This window comes from Apaloderma vittatum, unplaced genomic scaffold (assembly GCF_000703405.1).
Source record: "Apaloderma vittatum isolate BGI_N311 unplaced genomic scaffold, ASM70340v1 scaffold15758, whole genome shotgun sequence".
In the NCBI taxonomy this organism is placed as follows: Eukaryota; Metazoa; Chordata; class Aves; order Trogoniformes; family Trogonidae; genus Apaloderma; species Apaloderma vittatum.
The window spans coordinates 5,781-31,861 of NW_009729166.1; the positions used below are offsets into that span (position 1 = coordinate 5,781).

Here is a 26,081-nt window from a genome sequence, read left to right on the forward strand (position 1 = left end):
TGGCTCCACTCTTCACCCAGCAGCAAGCTAACAGGGTAAGGCAAAACTGGAGTTGTTGGGTTGTTTTATGATGCACCCGCTGAGGTCTCCTAGCCTGCCATCTGAGAAACAGTAGTCCTATAACAGGCTGAACATGAGCAGTGGTCACCTGGAGAGCTGGAGGTGTCTGGATATGACCTAGACCCTTGAGAAGTCTCCCCTCTGCCCACCTGTCTTACTAAGCAACTTCACCTCTTCAATCACAATGTCATGAGTAACTGCTTTGCACATGTCATACACAGTCAGGGCAGCCAGGCTGGCAGCTGTTAGAGCTTCCATCTCCACACCTGTCCTCCCCCAGGTCTGACAGGAGCTGTGAATCACCACTGCGTATCTCGTCTCATCCAGGCTCAGAGACACCTCGACATGGTTGAGGGGGATGTTGTGACACAATGGGATCAACTGGCTGGTCAGCTTGGCTCCCTGAATTCCTGCAATCTGGGCTACTGCCAGCACATCCCCTTTCTTCATCTGATTCTGCCTCACCATCCCAAATGCCTTCTCACCCAAGCGGACCACAGCACCAGCAACAGCACTTCTTCTCGAATCTGGCTTCCCTCCAACATCAACCATGGTGGCCCGTCCTTCCTCATCAGTGTGAGTCAACTTGTCAGAGGCACGAGGTACCTTGGTCCGAGATCCTGAATCCCTGGCACAGACTTCAGATCCTGGATTTGCCCCTTTGGACTGACAGGTCACAGAAACTTGGCTGACAGGAGAAACCTCAAGGCACTTTGTGTCAAACACGGAGCTTGGATCCTTCTGGAAGTCAGAGAAGCCTCTGAGCTGGGTTTGCAGAATTCCTGTAGTTATGTGCCACTGTTGCTCTAGGTGAGATCCTGGCAGTAAAAGTTGTCCTGTAAGCTTATTTTTCGCTAATGTTTTTCCCATTTGTTTGGGTAAACTTGCTCTCAAAGTCAGCCAATGGCTAAATGTGTGGCCCCACTGTTTTGAATTTGGGGGATTCTGTAGGGCATCTTGGCATAGTGGGAATGACATCAGTGCAGGCTCTGGAGGAAAAAAGGAAAAGCAACATGAGAATACATCTTACTAACTGGAAAGCTAAGTCTGCAGTAGCTGAAAACACTGTCAGAGCACTGCCTTGGACTTTCTGTATTGCAAAAAACTCAATAAGCCTGTGGACATCTCTTCTCCTCGAGCTCTTTCTCTCCTCTCTTATCAGGTCTCTGAATTTGCTGCTTTCTTATTATGAACTCCCAACACTCCAACCCCTTATTTCAAGGTCCCTGACAATAAAAAACAACTTGCGTTCAAAAAATATCAACACACTGAGAAAGCAACCAAGAAAAAGCAAGTTGCAGCATCTCAGCATTCATTTCAGATTGTCTCAGAATCAGTCTTTTGAAAGGTGTCAGGGTTAATAGGAAATTCTTGCATTCAGATTCTCAGCTCTGCCTTTCCAAACACCTCTCTCCCAGCACAGGTGGCTGCACTTCCTGCTTTCATCTCCTTCTGCAGGGAAGGGTCACACCAGCACTTGAGGACAGCAGGGACCAGAAGCACCACATCTGCACCTGCACTGTCTACAAGCTCAGAGGGCAACTCTGCAGTGGGAAACTCACTTATTGCTGCCAGTTGTTACCACGATAATGACAGATGAAGTTTAAGCACTGGAAGAAACATGATCCCCTCACTGACAGATTTTAAAATCTACTCAGAAGTATGTTCCAAGTTGAGCTGGCAGAGCTCCCAGCTGGCAGAGAGATAGTAAGCCCTCCTGCCCCTTTTCACCATTTAATCCCTTGGTTTTGGCAGTTGCACGGGGCTAAATGCCAAGAATCAAGACAGAAAGAGTCTTTTTCACACAAAAGTAGTGATGTAAGTAAGATAAAACAGTATAGTGGTAAGTGGTTAAGCCCTAGTTTAATAGTGTCATTGATAAGCATGTTCTTCTTTTTCTTGAGCTCCTGATCTCTGTGCTCAGAGAAACTTGGAATTAGGTTTTGCTCCATAACATCCTTTGGTAGCTGTGGTATTTGAGGACTCCCTTACTGATGAGTTTTCAGACTGCCCACAGGTGAATCAAAGCAGCTTCCCAGCCTACCTGCACCTTGCTGAGCTCCTCTGCTGCCCTGACCTACAAGTATTGCCTTGGACCAGCTGTCCACATGACAATAATAGACACAGTGTGGAAAACCCACTGGGTGCGGCCCTTCCTACTCCCCTTTAAAAAAAACAAACCAACCAATCTCTTTCTTGTTAGTCCCAGCTTCTGCTATAACAAGACTGATGATGCACTTAGCACCTATCTCATCTAGAGTACCCTCCAGACAATGATCTGAAAAAGTGCCTATTAGTGAAGCTTAAATCAACCATAGATTTCCTGATTATTTCTTTTAAATCACAGCAATAATCTAAATTCAGGCAAAGGCCCTTTTTGATCTACAACTGATGGCCTATCCATTAAAGTTAAAATTCCTGCAAGCTTAATGGTAATTTATTTATCCTCAGAGGAATTGAATTAAATGGACATAAATGTTTTGAGTGCAACATTGCTCTGCTTTGGAAGAGCACAGAAAATTATGCTTATTCCTCCTTTTTTTTTTTTTTTTCCATCTCTCTTTATACAGCAGGGCCTAACCTGAATATTTCTTCTAAAATCCAGGAACTCAAAAGTATGCTGTTCTTCTGGAGTCCCTGATTAAAGCTGAAGCTAAACCCTGGCAAGGTGTCTTGTCTTCAGGAGAAGCTGGACTGCAAAGGCAGGCAACTACTTACTTCCACAGGCTGAATACATGAGTGGGACCATGGAAAAAAAATATTGTTTGCTCAGATAGAGTGGTAAGTAAAAAACACAAACAGCAACGCCTACAGAGCACCTTTGCTTTTCCTAACTACCTACATTTTCTTCAAGTTGTACCTGGTTATCTCAATTGCTTGTATACCTGCAAAAAATAGATAATGGTTTTCTACAGCACTATATATAACACAACAGAAACCACCTGACAAACTCCATCTCCTTATACTCTATTACTGCATCTGAAGTTTTCTTGTGAAGTTTCACTGTGTTAGCTTCCCACTAACACAATCTTGGCCTGGGGCGGTGACAGGGGGAGAAAGTAGGAGACACTTAATTTGAGGAGGAAATTCCCGTAACTGAAGTGAACCTATGAGGAGAACAACCTGCCAAAAGATATATTGGGATTCAGGAAAAAGGGATGCGAACCATATAGCAAATGATCAGACAACAGCAATGCAGGGAAGAAGGCAGGTTTGGCTTACTGAGACTAGCAAAACCAATTAGTGATTTCCACAGCATTCATTAAGTTTCATTAAATTAATTCCATACACTCTCCCCTCCCTAACGGCCTGCATGCCAGGCATTATTTGAAGTAATTCAAAACACAATTAGGAAATCTACTAATGATTTGTCATGTGTCACAGTGGGATACTCTCCACTCATCTCCAATCTCTCAAATGACGCGGTGACTGCCAGCAGCAAGACTCAAAGGGACATGGAACAGCTGGGGGAGGACCTGGACAGGCTCCCTCTGTTACTTTGTATCAGACAATGTTAAAGCACTTTTTGAAAGGAAATTTGATGCATCTGATCTGTAGACATCCAAACTTGCTATGAATGCTAACTTTGGAATGTGGCGATTCTTTCAAAGGCATCTTGAAAAATTATGTAGGTCCCAGAGAGCTGTCAAGAGTTCGATATAGTATTTTTCATCTTAAAAAAATCCCAGCTTTTTTTCCTCATGCAGCAAGTTAATACACTTTAAAGAAACGGTCCTCTTTCCCCTTTTCCTGGAATGCAATAGAGCAGTGGACAAGCACAGAAGAGCAAAAGCAAAGAGAGAGACAATCTTTCACCACTGCATCCATTCACTAAAAATCAACCTGGAAAATGATGGCCCTTTGAGGAGGAGCAGCAAATGAAAAATATTCCCAGTGAAAACCTATGTTAAAAGACCTCTGTAGATTCTATTTCCAAATAAAGGGAACAGAAATACAAGCACTAGGGGTTTGGCTTAAATAAAGGGCAGTTGTTACATCACCTGTAGCAAAGACCGGCAAATTAATGCGTGTTACCCACCCCCTCCCCAAGGATATCTGTCCTGAAAGCTGCACAGCAGCAAACCTGCCTCAGAGCACCGATGTGAGGATGAGAGTTTGAGTTTGAAATACCATGTTCATCTCTTCCACCCTAGCTATACTTTTTTCCCTTCTTGATCAGAAACAATAGAACAATTTCCAATTAATCTCACAATGTCAATTCTTGCAAAGTATTCCTTAAGTCTAAGGAAGAAAAAAAAGTGTTTGGAAACAGCTGTCTTACAAAACAGGGAAATATATGCATAGAGGAGGTAAAGCCACACTGAAGATGTGAAAAATCAGTAAGAGAAGCCCAGCAGTGCCACAGAACTTCAAGCAGAAAGGGAGAGTTAGCAGACACCTTCAATAGGCACAACAGGGGGAACAAACCCCCCTGGCCATAGGGCTTGTCACGTTCCAGATACTACGGTTTTCGTGGTTATGTTCTGAGACTCTGCAGCAATAAGAGGACATTTCAAAAGAATGAAGCTTCAAGTTTCAGATTCTGAAGTAAAGTAGTGAGGTGGGAAAACGTGCGTAGCTGTCAGGTTACTGACTCTATAAAAGGAAAGTTCAATTTCGTAATGCAGGGATAAAAGTCCATCCTACGTCCTTTCTGTTTATGCGACATTCCAGTCCATAACACCCTTCCCAAATTGCCTTAAAAGTTACTCTATTATTCTTGTTACATACAAAGGAAGCAGATAGGAAATAAGATAGGAAAGCTAGTGATCCCTTTGGAAAATGTAATGAACTTTCAAAATTAGAGAAAATAAAACAGTGCTGTCCATCAGAAGACTGGATAAGGCTTGGTAGAGACATTAAACCTCTCTTCTTCCACTTCAGCATATTAACCACAACCGTCTCTTAGTAAACCCATTTCTCTGCCTAAACCTAAGAACTAAATACAAGTTAGACTTAAAAGCCCACCCTGCTCTCCCAGAGACAAAACCCAAACAAAATCATTGTATGTTTATTACGTACTGATTTGTCACCCACCAATCAGGATCATTGGCCGGTTTTTCATCTGGGAAATGTTAAACATGCCTAGAAATAAAATAAGGAACACATAAAAAATCCTAACTTTTTAGGTTTTGAGTCATACATCTAGTTTAGATATTTAGTTTTCTGCTCTTCACAGTGCAAGTTGCATGCTAGCAAAACCAAAGCTCAGTAAAGACTGAGGGAGCTGGAGCAGGGGGAATCTAGCATGGTATTATTTAAAACTATAGCTGACACAGTCTCCCAGCACCCAGATGCTACGGGTCTCTTATGTTGCAGAACCCCTTCCCAGAAAGCCTTCCAGAATCTGGATTACAGTCTACCTACTGCAGAATGCAAAAAATTAAAAACTGGAACATCCATAGATCTATGGATAAGCTCTTAACTGAGTTCCAGTTCAAAGAAGTCCAGTTACAGATGGTGCCAGGGACAATATTGGAAGAAGAAAGTCAATGTCAGGTAAATGCTGCTGATGGAAAAATGCTTTTACAAGAGGGAAAACTCTCCCCATTCCCAGTTTTCCCAAATCAGAAGCTCAGAAATAAATGGTCTAAAAGAAAATGAACGAATCCCTCCACCCCTTCCCTTATGTTTACAAGGCACTATTTCATCTACATCAGACCAATGTACTTTACAAGCTAGTCTATGGTCAGATTTAAAAGCTTCCTTTACTTTTTTTTTTTACGTACGATGAAAAAGGGCAAAACCAACTGTTGGTAATCTGAAAGACAACAAAAGGGCTAAAGCCTATTTTTAATGTGAAGGGCACTATTCCATGATCATAAGACAGTTCATATACAAGAGGTCAGAATTCCCAGCTGCAGCCAAATAACGAAAATATGGTTAGGTTCAGATGTGACTGAGATACAGTTTACATCAATATAAATCCAGAAAAAGACTAATAGAGCCGGAGGATGATATGACTGCATCATCACGGACTTTATGTCATGATCTTATGCTGGGCACAAGATGAGTGGATACGATTTTCTGCATGCTCAAAAAGAGATTTGTCACTTCTAGAAATGTGTTAATGCTGTAGTTGGCCATACAGAACAATTTAGCTTTAATACTTATTTTACAGCAAACTAATTTTTTAAGAAAAAAGGGATCTAGTGCAACTCCATCAATTTTTGCTTAGCTTTATGCTTTGCTGTTGTTACTGTGAGCAGTGGTACTTGCAGATCTGAAGACAAAAATCAGTCTTAAAGACTTTTAGACAGTCTAGATTCTAGTTCACGTGGAACATCAGAAGACTAAACACTGACATCCAGAGTTTGGACTATCTGCAGGACTGTCTGTTACTGGCTTTCTACCAGACAACACACTTATCATTAAGAAGCTTTTCCTTCTTTCTTTCTCCTGGTAAGTCAGTGCATACCATAGCAGTACCAGGACACTGTTTTCCCTCGTCACTACTGTTATTTCTCAGGTACAACAAACCTACCTGCATGCTGCTTCTTTTTTCTGCCCACTGCTGCTCCAATGATTTGAACCAACTCTTCCTCTGAGGCGCCTGACCGTAGGTGATCTCTCAAGGACACTTCTGCATTCCCAAAAAGGCACACCTGCAGCCAACCCAAGGAAACAATAGAGGAGAAATGAGAAAGAATTAAAAAAATGGCTTTTACAAGCATTTCGTACTAACTTCAGAGCAGGGCTTTGAAGAGGCCTCTCCTATTGAAGAAAGAACATGTTTATGGAGATTGTTTTCTTCATCTCTCTTCATGTAAACACACGGACAGCCTGCAACCAAAACACATCAGGCCTTCAGGATGCCTCGGTCATCTGACATTAGACAGCAGCACAGCTGTTAAAGTGCCAATTTTTAATTGAAAACTTTAATTTTCCCTCAGAAACTGCCAGTTTCAACGTGGCAGGAAATGGTTATCCTTCCCCTTTCTACAGCAAATGTACAGGCTGCTCTTGAAGGAGAAGAATTGGCAAGGTGATGTTTGGTGAAACAAGACAAGATCCTTGTGGAACACAAAAGCCAAGCCTTCACAGATGCTTCAATCCTTTTTTAGTGGGAAATCATCTGCTTGTCATATGTTTAAGATGATTTTAAATCAAAGATTAAAATAAATGTTTATATTTGCTGGCTTTGCAACCATGTTTTACAAAGAAAGTTGTAACTATGTTAGCAAAACAAAGAAAGCAAAAAATGGTGATATAACATCTCCCTAACGGCCCAACAAGCTTGAGCAAGAATACATACAGGATAGATAAAGGAGTTAGCCAGTAATAATTATGCGTCTTTCCATTCCCCTTTAAATCTCAGCTACTTTCAAGGGAAAAACTTCAACACTACTACTGCTTCATGAAAGCAAAGAGAATCGTCTTTCGCTACCAACCTTTAGATTCCCATCTGCTGTTATCCTCAAACGATTGCAGGATCCACAGAAGTGCTCTGACATGGATGTGATAAAGCTGATTTGTCCCTGGAAATGTGGCACCTTGTAACTCTGAAGAAATGCAGAGGAGAAAAAAAAGAAGAGACAAGTAGAGACTCCTCATTTTTAAAGCTCTACTTACTCAAAGACCAGAAGACATTTTTTAAACATAGGTTGTCTTCATTTTGAGGGCCACATAAGAGAAAAAAAAAAGCAAAATCAGCTTTTTCAGTCTATTCTGCCCTATATCTGGAAATTCATAAACTTGTGAAATGTTTGCTCTTGTAATTATCAACTGACAGGGGATGCCAATAAGCATGCTCTTACTCAGGCAGCCATACCCAGAGGTTCAAGTAGGCTAGAAATCCTCCAGGTGACACTGCACACCCTGAAGCAATACTGTTATTTCACTGAGCAACTGTTTTGTCAGGTTTGTTAATGTGCATTGACAGAGATAAACTCAAAAAAGTTTCAAAAGCTGAAAACACAGGATACAAGCCTGCCACTCATTACATCTGACTGAGACATGTAGTCAACACGCTATTTCTAAAGGTATTTCTATTTCTAAAGGTAAAGAACATGACCTGTGTTTAATAAGGGTCAACCTCCACACAGGCAGCTTGATTAAAATCCCAGAGTTACTACACTGAGTATTTTTTTTTACTCTCCTTGTCAAATATAAATGCTGAACTTGGGAGAATTTGAGGATTTAGAAAAGGGAAAGAACGGGGCCACGTTGTACATGTTCTTTGTCTAACCTCACCTTGGCTGTGCTGGAAGCTTCACAGGGCAGTTTCTCCAATTCAGGCCATCGCTGTTTAATTGTATCAAGCATTTCTTTGTAGCTCACCATCTTCTTGAAGTTCCATTTGTTGCCTAGGGTTAACAAAACCAGCAACACAACTTTAAACTGTGGATTTTATTTTCTCAATTTGCAGAGAGCCACTTTTACATTCTCTTCAAATCTCAGTTTTCCCTGTAGGTGTCCCAGCCCCAACTAATCCTGTTACTAACCATTCTCCATCTTAGACAGGGAAGACAGATAAGTTGCTAAAAATTGCCTTTTAAAACATAAAGCAATTGCTAATTCTCCCAGAGAACTCACCAAAACTTCCAGAAACAAGCCCATGGGGTGAATCACCATCCAGATTCACCCATAACCAAGGCACACTCTATGCCATGAAGAATCTCAAAGCTTACCATCAAAGGGCATGTATTCTATGAACCGCACATCAAGGGGCAGATCTTTTGTGAAATCCACAAAACCCAGCAGTTCATCCTCATTGAAGCCTCGCATCACCACACAGTTTACCTGCAAGAGAAGCAGATACCTGAACAAGGTTTCATAGTCCTTGCAGAAGGCAACATACATAGAGAGAATATTTTTTCTAAAAAAAAATATTAAAAGATAAGAGAAGTAAGTTGGCAAGGTTGCAAAGGTATAGATGATCATTTCTGCAAAGTAGGCCTGTAAGTTTTTGCAGCCGACCTAAAAGTTGTTAGTTGTCTTGCTAAATCGCAAACCAATAAAAGCTAGGTAACAAAGGCATCATCTTACCCATCTAAGATACGGCAGTTTTTACTGTCTAGAACTGACAACTCCACTCCCTAGTCCTATGTTGTATGGCTTCTGTAAAACTACCTTCTTTAGCACTCTTTATGGCAGATCATGAGCAAATTTCCCAGGCCAGGAACTGTTCACATAGCCATAGGCTGCAGGATGACTAGCTCTCCCCTTTTCCAAAAAGAAGTTAAAACTGAGTTTTCTGCACATTCCTCATAAACAACAGTTACATTGGAGCTTTAGGTCCTCTGGGTTTTATCTGAAGAACAACAGATAGCTGTGCAGTTATTAAGACTTACTTGTCAGCAAGGCAAGCTGTCATGTCTAAGCATTGTGCATCATGATTCTTAAGATATTTCAGGAAAGCCTAAAACCTAGTTTAATTTCAAGTGTTTTTCATAGCTATATAGCTTATAGCCACTTACACATAACAGATCTTCCAAAATAGTGGTGAAACTGAAGTGAACCGCAGTGGCAGAACTAAGGTGAGTTAAGGTGAAGTTTCACGTTACAGCTAAGTTGGTCTACCTGCACCTCCAGAAGAGAACTCCCTCTCTCTCAGCAGAGTCTGCTGTAACCAGCTGACAGAGATAAACCAGGCAAAATTTCATGTCTTTCTGCAGTGTAGTTTTCTGCCTGTTAACTCTCTTGGCTAAGTTCACATAAGGGTCAGATTAGAAGGGGTAGGAAGAGGCAAGAACAGAGCGGGACCACCCTGCAGGCAGGCAATCGACAGGCTACTTGACAGTACGAACCTGTACCCTCAGCTGCCCAGGGAGATTACACCAATTTCCCCCATTACCTCTTGATATGATCTTCAACCTACTACAATTTTTCCTCAGTTCTACCAAAAATTATTCACGGTGCAGGGGAATAATGAATTCCTCATGAAGTGAGCTGTATCTTTCATCACAAGTTATGGTAAAACACAACAGTTTCAGAGTAAACAAATGCTAGCTTTACCTTAACAGGACGGTAGCCAAGTTCAATGGCTTTGTGGATTCCTTCCATAACCTTGTGAAAGCCTAAGACGTAAAAAGAGTAAACATTTTTCTCGTTTAAAAACACAACGCAAGAGGAGCTTATTAAGTACAAGACAAAAAAACCCAATCTGATTCTGCAGACAGGGCTGCAAGTAAGAAGAGCTGCAAGTAAAGGACCTTCAATTTTACCACACACTCCCCCCCCACCATGCCCCAAAGGCTGCCAGTGTTACTGTGGTCAGGTCACTGAGCTCAATTTTTTAACTGGTATTTGGGAAGTCAACAATACCAGTATGCTCTTCTGCATCTTTGGACATCATGTATCACTCATTCTCCACTTCCTCATATGTCAGCTTTCCCTTGTGTTACGTTCTTCTTAAAGGAGTGGAAACAATTTGTGAACTGCCTCCAGATGCAATGAAGAAAGAATAATAAATTAGTGTTTATTTTATAACAATGGCACATTTCTTCATTAAAATGGCAGAATCTCACTGCTCTGAGTCCAAATGCAATATTGATAAGTGAATTTTAAATGGATCGTTCTAAGAATGCACATGTGGAAGGGAGTGGGGTTAGAAACAAGCAGAAGTTGCTCATTTCCCTGTCCATCCCTGGCTACAGATGTAATTGGCTTCCCAAAACTACTGAATATCCATTAGTTTGAAGATCACAGGCAGCATTTTACAGGATCATAATTTTTATGACTAAACATGGGACATTGGTGAGCACAGCATAGGGTAAATTTAGAGTATTTAAGGAAAGCAATTCAGTTGGCCTTTGACTTTTGAAAACAAATGAAAGATGGCAAAAACTGCAGCAACCTCAAGGGATGAAGTGCCCAGCCTCATCCCACCGTTTAGCATGACCTACACTTGTCAGCTGCTCCCAGACAGAGGTATAGTTAATTAAAGGCAAGTATCTTCACCCTTACATGTACATTTTAAATCTGGATGCAAAGTAAAGCAACAATGCAATTTTGGAATTCCAAAGGCCTTTAGGAAAGCCTCTTAATGATCTCATTCAAACCACACCTTCTGTCATTTTTGAACAAAGTAAGACCTTTCATCAAGATATCAATTTTAGATTTGACACGTTAGTCCTTCCCTGCCACACTCATGAGCTGGCAGACAAACAAGGTGACAGAAGCAAGAGTGAGACAGCAAGCAACCAAATTCTGGGTACACATTGCTGGTGAGTGGATGTGCGGCAGCACCGTGTTTGTGAATGTCCTTTCTACCCTGCCAGTTTCTAGACTAAGTTCCCTTCCTGTTCTGCACACTAAACTAAAGTATGAGAGACCAAACACGGTATGAGACTGAGCTCCTTCTTCCACAGCTGTATTCTTCAACAGCAAAGACATGCTAGCAAAGGGGCAATATCTTCCAGAAGTTTGTGCTGACAATCCCTGTGCTGTTCCTAGTCGTATGCTTTTCAGTGCGGGTCCATCACCTTCTTTTTCCAATCTCTTATCTACTGGAAACTCAGATTCTGTAGTGAAGGCATCGTACATTCTGTAGGCACTTTACCAGAAATAAGCAATAACAATAATATTCTGTGCATACTTAATATTGGATGTGTTCAAGATCAGAAAAAAATAAAAAAGGAGAGACAACAAAACTTGCACTTAACTGCTTTCTGGCTGGTAAAGGCATTATAAAGCATGGACACAGGAAAGCATGAGATCCTAACCGTTTTATAAGCTGCTCCTAATGCTAGTCCTGGCTGCAAAAAGAGAGGTGATGAACAAGAGGAAAACCAAGTAATAACTCTTGCAAGCAACTGTTTGAAGTTATGACTTGTCACTGTTCTCTTTCACCACCTACTTGTTTCACGTGTGCCCAGGAAGCTCACAGCGCTGGTGGCAGCTTTCATTCCAATTAAATACGTTCACAGGCTGAATGTGGCAACAGAGATAATGACACTCTGCTGTAAGCACATCCCAGAGCCACGAATGGGATCCAAAAGCTCTGCAACAGCTCAAAAATCCTTATGTATGACTTCAGGATTGCAGAAAGGTAAAACTGACCTTAACTAAAACGACCAGGAAGCAACCCCTAGCAAGCAGCAGATCAAAACCTCTGTATGTTTGAATACTCGCGTGCTTGGGCTCAGAGCTCGCTGTAGAGGTACAGATCAGGATTACAGCTTGCAATGCAGCGAACCCCACGTCCTTTCCAGTTCTCCCTCTCACCTCCTGCCATGCTAGCACAAGGGTGTGGTTTAGAACAGCTATCAAAATCTCTACAAACAAACAAAAAAGTAAGCTATTCTGATTAAAAACAAATGACACTGTTTCCACTACAAGATTATTTATCAGATAAATTCGTTACAGTAGAAAACCATAAAATCCATAACTGCATTTCATATTTTAATGTTAACAGTCTTCTGATTTTTCTTTATGGAAAGCTGTTAGGAATCCATTTGTATTGCCATATGTACTGAAACAAGCCTTCTAGATCAAAGTCCTTGTGTGGTGATGAAGCAACAAAAAGAATAAAACCAAAATACTGCAAAATATTAGAGCAGAACTGAATATTTGGTGTCATTGTGTCATGAAATATTGTCAAGGCTCAGAAGTTCTTTAAGTTTTTGTTTGATTTTAAAATGACAACCCTTCTCCTTTTCCACAAAACGAAAAAGGTCAATGTTTTTCATAATTTTAGATTTCTTCTCAAATCATAACTTTAGCCAGTTTTACAGCACAGAGAAACTTAGACACATCCAGAACTATCCTACGTGGATTGTTCTCCCAACACTTAATCCTTACAAGAAGAATGGCTTCAAGCCAATGTTTAATGATTCAATTACAGTACAACATTAGCTCATTTTCCTCGTACTGATCAAAACAGAAGGGACAGGCTGTGAAACAGGTTAGACTGTCTACCTGCAAGAAAGTACTCTTCATTTGTTCATCCATTAGAATGTATTGGATAGAGAGAAGTAGGAACATTGTGGTCCTCTAATGTGCTTTTATACATCAGTGAAATCTCTGATCATCATTCTCTCTATTCCAACTGTTTGGGAATAAAAGCACATGTATTACAAGTCACCTGTCCCAAAGACAGAACATTCCAGCCTTTTCTTAAAACCCTAGAATGAGTTTCCAGAGGAAGAGAAAAATTGATTCCAAGTTTATTGAGTTGCTGGTTAGCTCCAGAATTAGATACCACCTTTAAATTCCTAAGAAGTTACCAGCCTGTAGGAGTCTAAGACCAGGAATCCCTCTCACCTTAATAGAGCTATATCTTGTCGCCTCTGGAACTGTCACAGGAAACAGGGTAGCACAGTAGGGCAGGTACTTTATTCTTTGCTCATTCCATACTTGAAAATCTCCTATTAGATAAAAACCCCTCAAAAACAATTTTTTAAAAAAGTATTTTACATAATTTCAGCCCTTAAGAAAAAAAAAACAACACAAAAAACCCCGCAACTCGGCATTAATATTTTTACCTGGTTTCCACTTAAAAAAATAAATGCAATATATGATTTGGAGACTTTATTCTCCTCCTTAAAAATATTGAGTCATAGAAATTTCCCTGCTCATTCTCTATGCTCTTCAGCTGAACAATTTTTCTTTGTCTTTAAAGACCTTCATTTCTTTAAAGAGGGAAGAGAGGAAGAGAACATTTATATAAACAAAAAATTACCCTCATCCCCCAATAACTTTTAGCTTACTTTATAAGCAGCACATTCCTAACAGCTTCCAATCAGATATGAAAAGCTGTGGCCATATAATTCAGGAAGCTGGAGGATCAGGTTTGCCCCTTCAGTAGTGAAGGAAGGGCTTGTTCCCAGCAAATCTCACAAACCAGGTAATATTTAAATCAGAGAGCAGAAGGAAAGAGCATAGGCAATACCTGCTTGTGAGTAGATACTCCCAGATACTTCTCTGGGAGCCAACTGTGCCATGACACAACCAAATTAATGCAACAGCCTACGCTGGAAGGATAATACTGCAGTCAGATTTATGACAGGAACAGATTTCTGCACCATGAAGAAGTGCTACTAGAGAGATGGTTGACACAGACACCTTTCTGCACCTGCCAGCAGAACTCTAGTTTGACACAGGAGTGATTTCAAACGTTGAAATTACTTCTCACAGCATTCCAGATTTCGACATCCCTTGCCCTATATTCATTTTATGTTATTCCACCATCTAGTGGCCACTTGGAGGTTTTGTCTGAACTAGAAGTTCACAAACTGCCAAAGTTACATTACTGGACAGAAACAGAATGATACAAGATCAAATCCGTTTCAGCTTGGAAGGAAGCCCAACGGTGAAGCTGAACTTCATGATGAGCTTTAGGATTCATTTAAACAAGTATCTGTAATACTGGACAGTTGAAACTTTTTTGAAACTTTGTTTGGAATTAGTAACTCTGTCAGACAGAAGTTTCAAGGCTAGCACCCCTCTTCAGATGACCTCGGCATGGCTTACGTTTATTCCTGTAAAGAAATAGTGGAGGTAGGGAACATCACTAATCACAAGCTAGACCACTGCTAGCATGCCTTAAATATAACTTCCAGAAACTGAATTTCAGTTCTAGTGGCATCTTAGTCCCCGCTTGCTATAGCAGGAACTTCTGGTTTTTGAACAGTATGAAAGAGCAACACATAAGACCAACACAAGATTTGGAGAGTTCACTTGATATCCATGACTAACCAGTAATCAGCCAGTTACTGGCAGCTGTAGTCACAGTCCAACTGACTGTGGCGAGTTAAGCATTTTCTTCCCCACCATCTCCCAACTAAAGGGGCTCTATCTGCCTAAGGGTTGTAGAAAGAAGAAAATCACTACCAAATAAGCTGGCATGGGCTACTTTTCCTTGCCTCAGAAGGACAGCAATTCCCTGCCTTCCCAAAGTAACTGAAAGCCACACCAAACAACTCAACGACATTGCTGCAATTATTAACACAGTTGACTTAGAAGACAAGCCTGTACCTTTCCTCCGGACAATGAACTCAAATTTAGCTGGGACCAATGTATCCAAGCTAATGTTAATGGCATTCAGTCCTGCCTCCTTCAGTCGGGGCAGCATTCTGGTTAAGTTGATCCCGTTGGTTGTGACGGCAATCGTTTTCAGCCCTTCTAGCTTATACAGTTGACCTATGAAAATAAAAAGTAAAAAGAACACTTTAAAAGAAACTACACAGAAGATCCAAAAGAAGATTTGTGAAACAAATATCATTGAGAGTATGAGAAAAAGACGGATACTTCAGTGCTTCAGCCTTCTTCCAGCTGTATTGATTCAAAGGACCCATTTTAGCACAAATGCATTTAAATATGTGTGAAGGACAGTAGATTGTTGCAAGCAAGATTGGTTATAAAGAACACTAATTTTGTTCTACATTTCTTAGGGTAAATAGCTACTTTATTGTTGTTGGAAGAAGGCCTCTGATTTTGATTGCCTCTTCTTAAGTCTAGCTTGGCAAACCAAACTCTGTGTTCTGCAATAATAATAAGCAGCAAGCAATCCCTTTCACACCTGACACCTGAACTAGCTGCATTTATCTAGCAACATTTATCCTGCTATGCTTTACTAAAAATCAGTTCTAACCAAGAGTTAGCTGCCAGCAGTAGTGACTTCAAGCTGCTGAAACCACATATGTATATACATTAAATGGAAAAAGGTCAACATTATACACGACAACATCCAAGGAACAAAACACACTTGCAGCTGAAATACTTCCATTATCCACAGTAGTAGCCCAGCCAATCAATGATTAGCAAAATAAAACTACATAAGAAATAATTAATATAATGAGATTAAGATTTAGAAAATAGCTGCCTCCTAAGACAAATGCAGAAATTCTCAGCATACCGTATCTCCAGAGGGCAGGCTTTCAAACCTCCAGTTATCGGTACAATAACAAATAGAAAAAAAGCCCTCACAAAACATTTGCAGAAGCAGAGCCACCACAAAGTAATTTTCTTATTTTCCCTCCTCCCTTCTCTCATAGCCTCCACCCTAATTAGTTGAGAAATATTTGAAGAACCCTTACTCTTGAAGCAGCTTTAATTACAGCACAAATATTTCAGAGTCCCTTCTTCCCTCATTTTACCTCTATTTGTTCATGTTGATAAGGGCTTCTGCTATATCTCATTTCCCAGCTACTCTCAAAATATTCACCCTAAGCTGGGCCCAAAACTCTGGAATGCAACAAGCTGGCTCACACCGAAGACGCTGAATTTTACAGCAGCAGGATTTTGCAACATGATTAAGACTAGCTGCCATAGAGGCTTCGTTGCTAGAAATGTAAAAGGCATAAAGGCATTGGATAAAACCAAAGCCATACTGCAGCCTAAAATGGAAAAAAAAAATTAAGAAAGTAGCACCAACTGATTAGGTCAGTTAGTGACAGCAGACACCAGCTGTTATCAATGCATCTTCTTCCTCATGAGACAGGACAAGATACAGGATGAGGCACTGGAAATACTCTAATATGTGGAACCACCTGTAATAACAAATTAGATAGAAGCCAACTGTGAGAAATTAGAGAAGGAGACTTAACACCAACAAGTTAAAAAGGACTAGGTAGTACATTCTTCCCTATTTGTGCAAGCTAAGAAGTAAAACATTTGCAGTTGCTTGGTTTCTTGGCTTAATGACCTCTAAATTCAAAAGGGATTAAAGAGATTTTGTAACTTTGCCCTCACCTGGTACCTTTGTTAAGTCTGTTTGCTGACCTTGGGTCACTGCTGTAGCAACAGGCACCACAAGCAAAGGCAACTGATAAAACTATCAGGTGGAAAAGGAAACAGACCCAATGCTATAATTCAACAGCACAAAGCTAAAAGCTTATATGTCACACTCAAAGCAACAAGTAAAACCTCCGACATTCACTTTTTCCTTTGAGATCAGGAGCATCTTCTTAAATAAACAAATTTCTTAAATATTCTCCTCCAGCTGTTTCCTCAATTGCACTTCTAGACTGAGTGCAGAAAAGGTGTGTCTGTCTCCTAATACATGAATTAACAAGTCTATGTTGCACCACTTCACTCTTGAAATGTGCATGTTGCTATAAAAAGTCATCCAACCATCTGTCCCACGCCCCACGGAAAACAATTTTGTCAGCGGAGATGTGTGCTTCTCAGACTACTACTAACAATAAGCAGCTACCACATGATTTATGTCCAGTGCTAATTTAAACTTTGAGTATCTCAAAGGAGATGGATTCTATATCCCACTCTCAGCTGCTTCAGAAAAGTCTCAAGCAGATATTTTCAGCAGTTACCAGGACATGATTTAGCTTTCAGCAACGGTTAGTTGCTGAGTCATAGTTTATGTACGTGCATGTCTTAAACGAAGATTTGAAATAATCTAAAGAACTGTAGCAGGTCTCTGAATAACATGGTGTCCTACAGTAGCTTCAAATCACATTTCTTCAATGAAACAACAACAAGGTTTGAACTTAAGTATTAGAAAATATTTTTGAGCTTTATTGGTATTTCACAGAACATTTACCGTTAAGAGAAAGGTTAGCTGGAAACAAACCTAACTTAAATCTCAATTCTATTCAGCACCTGAAGTATTGTAGTTGGCTTCTGTTGCCTGATCTAGTTGAGAGGTGTCTCTGCCCATGACAGGGAGGTTGGATTAAATGATCTCTAAGGTCGCTTCCAGCCTAGGCCATTCTGTGGTTCTATGAAATCCAGATTAACTCTTTCCCAGGCTGAACCAGTACATTGTGCTAAGATGGCTTCAATAAAGGTGCTTAACTCAAATTCTGCAGATATTTTTGGGCCTGTTTTCCCTTCAGTGAATATTCCCATAGTTGTTACATGTGATCTGTTTAGTTTTGAGACTTTTATCTTGATCTCAAACTTGTGCACCACAGAGTAACACTAAAGTCTGAGAAGACAAGAAGTGTTTATAGGCTTAATTTGCCTTGGAAAAATTTGCCTTGAAGAAAACAGCCAGGCTAATACAAATTCAGGCAGAATGAACTAATGCAACAGGACAGTCATCTTAACATCCATTACATTTACCCCAGTATCACTTCTCTCATCATCCATTTAAACAATCACTGTGAATCCGTCAAATCTGAGCTGTGAGCTAGAACACAGGCAGAATAATGAAAGCCCAGTGGTTCAAAAGGATCCATCTCACTCTTTTTCAGCCACTAATAGAAACCTTTGAGAATTCTATCACTGCAGTAAGGCAAACAAAATGCTTTCCATGCATCCAGTATCAGCACTTCAGAATTGCAGCAATAATTATTTTGCAGTGATCCAGCAACTTACATCGTCAAACATGCAATACAGTAGGAAAGCAAGTTCTGCACTGAACTGATGTTGACTTAAAGTCATTTTTCATGCAAATACTATGTGCTGAACTGTAAAGCTTTGTTTTATTTTAAAATACAACCTATTTTATAAATATTCCCGCATTTTGGCTGGCAAAAGCCAACTAAAAATAATGATAGCTATTATTACTAGGAATGGGGAATGCCTACTTGAAAGAAACAAGTCTCTTGAAAGGCACACAGTGCTCTCAGTCCTAAATAAAAACTAACCTATCATATGTGGGGAAAATGTCCTAGAGAATGGTATTCCAGAGTTCCAAAAAGATTAAGTTAATGCAGTTTTGGGACTCCTCACTATCAAGACTCAAGGAGACCCAAGACAGCTCACTCTAGCCATACTTTTTGCAGCTTTTTTTCCAACTGCTCTGTTGCTTCCTTTGAAGAAGACCATAAAGGTCTTCCAAATCCTGAACAAAACCAAGCAGGAGCAGAGACTATCTGTTTTCAGCACCAAAGCTCAGTGTATCAGTCTACTTTTCAAGTAGATATTAACCCCTTCTTATCTTCAGTATGTATAAGAGTATACATGCAGAAACGGACAAGATCAGTTACCCACAATACACCAAAATGCACCCACCTACACAGCCTTAATACATTGCCACTACACAAATCTATGTCCATAAAAGGTCCCTAACATAGAAGATTTGAGTGGGGAAAAAAAAAGCACCTAGCTCAAAGGAAAACAAAAACAAAGCCAGATACAGTCAGCCAATGCAATACCAATCAAAGGAGACAGACTTCTAAATATTACCCAGTATTATATCTTCCACTGAAGTAATAGTCTTCATCAATAACTGTAGAAACACTGGCATTTCCACCATTCTTTGTTAAACACAGACAAGCAAGTGACAGCTGTTAGCACAGAAACAAAACAAAAACACAGATACGGTCCCCACGTGTTGCCTGGTCTAGTTGAGAGGTGGCGTCCCTGACCATGACAGGGAGGTTGGACTAGATGACCTCTAAGGTACCTTCCAGCCCATGCCATTCTATGATTCTATGAACCCCCTTCAAAAGTCCAAAAGAAAACCTGTTTTATTTGTAAGCATGTATCACGTGTTCCTCCCTACTGACAACCTGGTCACGTCAGTTCTTGATTTTCCACCCCAAGGCTGCAATATTGCAAACTACTCTAGTAGATATTGAACATGAAGACAACGCTAAGTTCAGCTGTTATCATATGTAGAGACAAAAATTCCATTCAAGCAGGAAAGCAGAAATGGAAGTTTTCTGAAAGGAAATAACTTGCATTTCACAATGTTGGGAAAAAGCACCATCATTTAATGTATAATTGTTTTTCAGGTTCCTGGACTGTATTAGTAGTTTTAAGTGTAAGTGCAAGTCGCTTTGAAACACACTGTATTGATTAGGAACTCACCCACAATATCAACGACATCAGGACGAATAAGTGGCTCTCCTCCAGTCAGTCGGATCTTCTCTACACCTTCTTTCACAAACAGCCTGGCTAGGGTGATTATCTCCTGAGCAGTAAGTAGCTCTGATTTAGGGGTCAGCTGAACACCTTCCTCTGGCATACAATACTGACCTGAAACAAAGAATATGGTAATACCTGGGGAAAAACAATAACCAGCAGCATTTAACCTAATATTGATAGGCAAAATGCACCAAGTGAAGGACACTGAGGTGCTGGAGAGGGTACAGGGGCAGGCTACCATGCTGGTAAGGGGTTTGGAGCATGTTTTGTACAAAGGAACGGCTGAGGGATCTGAGATTGTTTAGCCTGGGGAAGAGGAGACTGAGGGAAGACCTTATCGCTCCCTACAACTACCTGAAAGGAAGTTGTAGCGAGGTGGGGGTTGGTGTGTTCTCCCTTGTGGTGAGTGATGAGACAAGGGGAAATGGCCTTAAGTTGTGCCAAGGGAGGCTCAGGTTGGATATCAGGAAGAATTTCTTTACTGAGAGGGTTGTCAGCCATTGGAACAGGCTGCCCAGGGAGTTGGTTGAGTCACCATCCCTGGAGGTGTTTAAGAGACAGGTAGATGTTGTGCTGAGGGACACGGTTTAGTGGTGTTGATAGGGCTAGGACAAAGGTTGGACTCGATCTTGAAGGTCTCTTCCAACTGAAACTGTTCTATAATTCTGTAAGTGCAACTGTCTTCAAAGGATATCAAATGACTGCTTTTCTAAAATACAGATAAGACCATACACCAAGTCTTACAAGCAATTTTCTGTTTTCCTCCAGAAGAAAACACAACACTTATGTGATGGGTTTTAAAACTACAATGGATCCACTTTGAACGAAAAGCTGACCTAATTTCTATTTAAAGCATATTCAGAGACACCAAATTGAAACAGCAAGTGGTGGGACATTGCCACAAACTTTGCAGATGTAATTCGCAGGAATACCTAGGTGTGAGCTCTCATGCACGCTATCACACAGTTTGAGCCTAGCATACAAAAAAATCTAATCACCATCACCTAAACCACACCAAGTCTGATGAAAGACCTGTCACTCCCACTTGTCTCTCGCAGATCTCTAGGCTTGCTCCTGCTTCCCCATCTCACCAGCAGCTCAGCCCCAAATCAGTCTCTACCTTACCCTTTACCATTACTTGGTGAAGACAAGAAACAGCACGGGGCCAACGCAGCTGTAAGTGGTGTGACTCAGTTGTTGGCCTTTACACAATACAGTGCATAAGAGCTTTGTGCACGAAAGCAAGCAGACACTTACACCTGAGGTTGCATTTCTCGGTCAAAGAAATTCGCAAGTAGTTGTGCTGGCGCCCAAAGCTGTCGGTCAAAAAAGCAGAGAAGGGAGCAGCATGTTCCGGTAGAAAGCGTCCTCTTCCTGAGCTTTGCAATTCCTGTGTCAAAAACAAGCAAGTGCAAAGTATTTGAATAGTTATCCTATTAGTTTGCTGTATAAATATTACCTTTGAACTCAACTGATAATAATTATTATTTCATTTTTCCCCACAGGGACAGTTGCACAAGAACAACCCATGATTTGTTATTGATTAAGTTTCAAACCCTACTTAATTCCATGGAACTGTACTACAATTTTCTCTGTGCATACTAAGATACAGCCTTGTAGCCACAGGTGTTTCAGCCTTTTTGTGCAGAATAGGAAGCAACTTTTTTCAGCTGTGTGGCTCTTCACTTTCTGGAATCAATGATCCAGGACCACCCAAATCTCAGGTAAATATAAACATGTAGAAGGGTCCCTCCCTACACTTAAGCACAAGAAAACTAAGAGTTGATGCATCTCTGCTTGTGTCCCTGCGAACTTTCATGTGCATCTTGTTAATAGCTAAACCAAATTTTTGCTGTGTACAAATATGTTTCGTGATGTCTGTTTCACTTCCAACAAGGTATTCTTGCCCAGTTCCATACAACAGAAGACTTCCAAAAAAACTTGTGTCAGTTAAAAGATTATAAATAATACACAGCACAGTGGGGCTAGAAGAAAAATGTATGATCCTGAACACTCCACCTGTTCAAGCCTGTGTGGTTTGAGCGCGGTGCTGAAAACAATGACAATACCGAGGTCGCGGGTTCGATTCCCGCTCGGTCCCCATGTGTTCCCTGGTCTAGTCGAGAGGTGGCGTCCCTGCCCATGACAGGGAGGTTGGACTAGATGATCTCTAAGGTCCCTTCCAGCCTAGGCCATTCTATGATTCTATGATTCAGAATTTTAATAATGTCTTTATTAACTGTCATGAAGTGAATATTAAAATTTATTTCTATTTACAGTTCTGGGGTTTTTTTTAATACAATACAACATACTCTAGAGCAACACAGTTTTCAGGAATTACTAAGTATTTGCCCTCCACAATGAGGGCTGATCACTTTAGGTATCAAATGAGATGTCCCACATTAGTAGCTGTTACTGGAAACAAACACAGTTCAAATTCATAGTAAGCATCTTTAGAACATCACTACCATCAGAACCAGAACACTGTTGGTTATAGCAAGGTCTAAGCACAGGGAGCGTGACTGTCTTTAGCCCATGGGTTTCAAATTAACATTATTTCTATTTTTCTACAGCTGTAAATCACTGCTGAAACCACTCTGCTACTTTTCGAAAATACTTCAATACCTTAAGTGAAACATGCAGTAACTGAACGAACTTGTAAGAAGTACGAAGTTCTGAGTACTATCTTATTGCCAAAAAAAAAAAAAAAAAAAAAAAGTAGAAGTTTACCAACATACTTTAATCAGCTAGTGGATATTTGGTTCAGGCACTACATACAAATGTCCACAAACAACACTATCCAAACCCTGCCAAGTGTGTGTCTGTTCATCTACTATATCACACTTCAATTAACATTTTATAGGTGGCAAATTTAATAACTCTGACAGAAGCCAGCTGCATAGCATCACAGAACAAAACAGAGAAAACACGACCAAAGTAATTAAAGGAACTATCTTCACTTTGTCCTTGTTAACAACATACAGCCACTTAATAGCCAGGTGAGAAAGCTGAAAGAAAGCTAAGGGATTTCTGGACGTAGAATGAATTTCATCTCCAGTGAAAAAGCAGATATAAAACCACTTCTGGATAGGTGGGTGTGGGATTAAGGCACCTTTGCCTAAACTTTACTTCTAACCGCAAGGCAACCATCCTGGCTAAAACATTGCAAGAGTGCTGAGCCCTCAAAAAACTAACCATTCTCATGGCATTTGATGTGGGATAATTATCTCAAATTGCTTAACTGCCTACATATCATTGTTCACACATTGGAACATCGGGAAAGTTTCCAGGACAGCGTGCAGCTGGTGCATAAGGAGCTCTCCCCACAAAGGTTTCCAAAACAAACTTAAGAGTTGGTAGCATTAAGGGAGCTTGATGTTCTCACTCTAATAGAAAATCCCATAGAGCATGGAACAAAGCGGAGATACTATGGTCAAGCTCTGTGAACACAAAGGAACCTGGAGACCTCAAAGAGCCAGTTGACTGCACATTTACTATCCTGGGCCAAGAGTCTGTCATCTTTTGATAGATGCTGGGTTTTGGGTGAACAATGCTCATTATAGTATCATTATAATACCAAAACACACCTCCATCCCAAAAAGCTACCTGCCTCCGAGGTGCAACTACCCCTCACTGAGCTTGCTCATTGAATTTTTCTAGTCTATACCTTTAAATGCGAAGCGGGGAAAATTTACACCAATCATAACAAAGATATGCATTACTAGAGTCACTCAAGCTCCACCTGAAAGGTAACAAATAATATAAAAATGGCCCAAGAGAGGGGGAACTTTAGGGAAGATACCACCATCATCAGGGAAGATACAATGACAGACCACATCTGACTCCTGGGATCAGTCCATGGGCTGAGCCTCTCTTTTCCCCCACAGGGACACCTTTGAGTAAGGTCCAAACACTTGGTTTCACCAAGTGCTGCCCCGTGATACTTAGGAAATCTTTATAGAGCTGCAGTCAGTCGCTATCACTAGCAATCAAAAAGAATTTGTGTATCTGTTGCTTCAGTAAATTATATTTGATTCCGATCTGGCCACTTGAGTCCCTGCTGACCCTTTACCCATGGAGTTTGGCCGTGTGAGTATATTGCCACCCTCGTGAAAGATGGCCTCATAATTCCAGAGGTGCCGCTAGATCGAAGGCATATTGTCACGTTGCATTAGTAATGATGAATTGGGCATCACTCAGAATCTAAGCCCAGCCATTCCCAGCCCCTCTGGTATGAGGACAAGCTGGAACACAAGGGGGTTTAGCTTCTGCCAAATTGATTTGCCCCTTTATCCATGGAGTTTGGTTGTGTATTTGCAACAGCAATTGTTGCCTCTTTTTGCAACAGCAATTGTTGCCTTTTTTAAGGCAACAGGAATTGGCACCTCCTTTTTGCAACAGAAATTGTTGCCTCTTGTCTGCAACAGGAATTGTTGTCTGTCTCCTTTTAACTCGACAGTGGGTGTTCACAAAGCTGAAAAAATGAGGGGAGAAATAAATCAGCTGCAGAACTGTGCCTCAAGTCAAAATCATGGTGGCTTGTCTGGATAGGCTGCAGCAGGCAAAGGGTTAAATAAGGTTTTGACATAAATTTAAGATGGCGAATGAGGAATCGGACAAAATGACATGTTAGTATTCAGAGTGCTTAACTGAGCAGAAGTCATGATTTCCATTTAGGGAAAAACAGACCTGTGAAATCTCCATACATACCAGAATTGGCACATATGGGACGATGCCAAGGGACTGGGCAGAAACACACACAGCCACAGCCACCTCGCCCTGGCTCTGGTCACAGCTAGTAACCACCAGAGGTAATCCTGCACAGCCCCTGCAAATACTCTGGGAGCGGTCAGCTAAAACACTGAACCACCCAGGCATGCTTCCTCAAAACATTTTACTCTGAAAACATTTGTAAAAAAGATTTGGGGGTGGGTGGAAGACAGAGAGGACACCTTCAGCGACCGGATCAGCCAGACAGCAGAAGTTATCTAGGGAGAGGCCCAACTTCAGCCGCCAGCAGCGGCAGCAATTTTGACTCCAGCTGCGCTAACACCGCGGCTGCTGCTAAACTACCAGCAGGAGCAGCCTTTCTTGGCAGCTCGACCTTTCCACAAGCCCTCAAACAATCCGTTACACTTCTTGATCCAAACAGCCTTGAGGTTAGATATGAAGATCTCTTTAAGAACATCCCTGGCAGTGGGGTGTTAGGAGAAGATAAAGGGGACACCAAGTGGCTGTTTCAAAGCCCACGAAGCATATTTACCCCTCATAAAACAGCAGCACGGCTTTTTCTGCTGGAAGAAAGCCAAATCTTTTGGTTTCTGTTTTGTAGTACTGGCCACGACAGCAGAGGGATAAGGGGCGCAAGGCCAGCCCTCCTCAGGCCCGGCCCTACCTCCTTGCAGCACCCAAGGGTGTCAGCGGCAAGCCCTGCACAGCCAGTGGTGCTGTGCTCATCTACACGCCTCCTTCCATCTCCCTCTACACACACAGGCAGAACAAGCCATCTGGATTTTAATCGCCACCTCCCCCAGCCTGGGCATCTGCGGATTGTTTGTGAGCTCCACACAGCTTTAGTTTCCGCAGGAAACACCAACTGGGAAGTTTGCTTTGCTAGAAATGCTGGCTCTGCTGCACTTATTGTCAGAGTTTCTCAGAAGACAAGCAGGGATAAGTCAAAAAGCCCAGCTAAATATCCAGATTTCTTTTTTGTTTCTTCCCCAGTTAGAGAACTCACCTCTGAACAAACTAGGTTATTTTAAATACTGCCAAACTCAGAAAAATGACAACACAAGAGTATTTTTTCTTGAATACTCCACTGCTTTCTAGCCCGGTTGGATTTCTAATGTTCTCCTTCCTATTATTTTGGAAAGGTATTCATGTTTGAGAGGGAATGCATTACCATGCTTACTAAATTGTTTTAGCTCTTCTTTGGGAGCACTCCTCTCCTTTCTTTCTCAAAATCTCCTCTTTGCACCTGTTTCAGGAGTGTGTGTTCCTTACACACTCCACCTGAAGAGTATGAACCTCCTGCCTCCTCATTTTAGACTGCACGTTACAGGGAGGGAAGGAAGTGATAAGCCGTTCACCTGACAGAAAGGAGCCAAGAGAGGGAGACTTTAATGATTGTAAGTAATGGATGCCAGAACTGCACACTGTCAAGGGCAATAACATACTTCAATTAATTTCCTGTTTTCAGGAAGGAGTCACCACTGCAGTGAGACACAGGAGACAATGGTTCTGTTCCTGGTCTGCCGTCCACCTGCATGGCTGTTACTTTAGCTCCCCTTGTCTGTAAGATG

The 26,081-nt window shown here is 41.2% G+C and overlaps 1 protein-coding gene across 1 annotated transcript; it reads right to left on the reverse strand.

Moving 5' to 3' along the window:
* Positions 1–568: 568 nt before the first annotated feature.
* MOCS1 (molybdenum cofactor synthesis 1) lies at positions 569–21,145 on the reverse strand. The gene is made up of 10 exons (XM_009874354.1): positions 21,037–21,145; positions 19,723–19,890; positions 14,980–15,144; positions 10,018–10,079; positions 8,691–8,802; positions 8,254–8,366; positions 7,452–7,562; positions 6,545–6,665; positions 5,083–5,145; positions 569–1,049 (listed from the first exon to the last, which is right to left on the reverse strand). Exons 2-9 carry the CDS (start codon positions 19,877–19,879, stop codon positions 5,090–5,092), a joined length of 897 nt encoding a protein of 298 aa, XP_009872656.1. The 5' UTR covers positions 19,880–19,890; positions 21,037–21,145; the 3' UTR covers positions 569–1,049; positions 5,083–5,089.
* Positions 21,146–26,081: the final 4,936 nt, after the last annotated feature.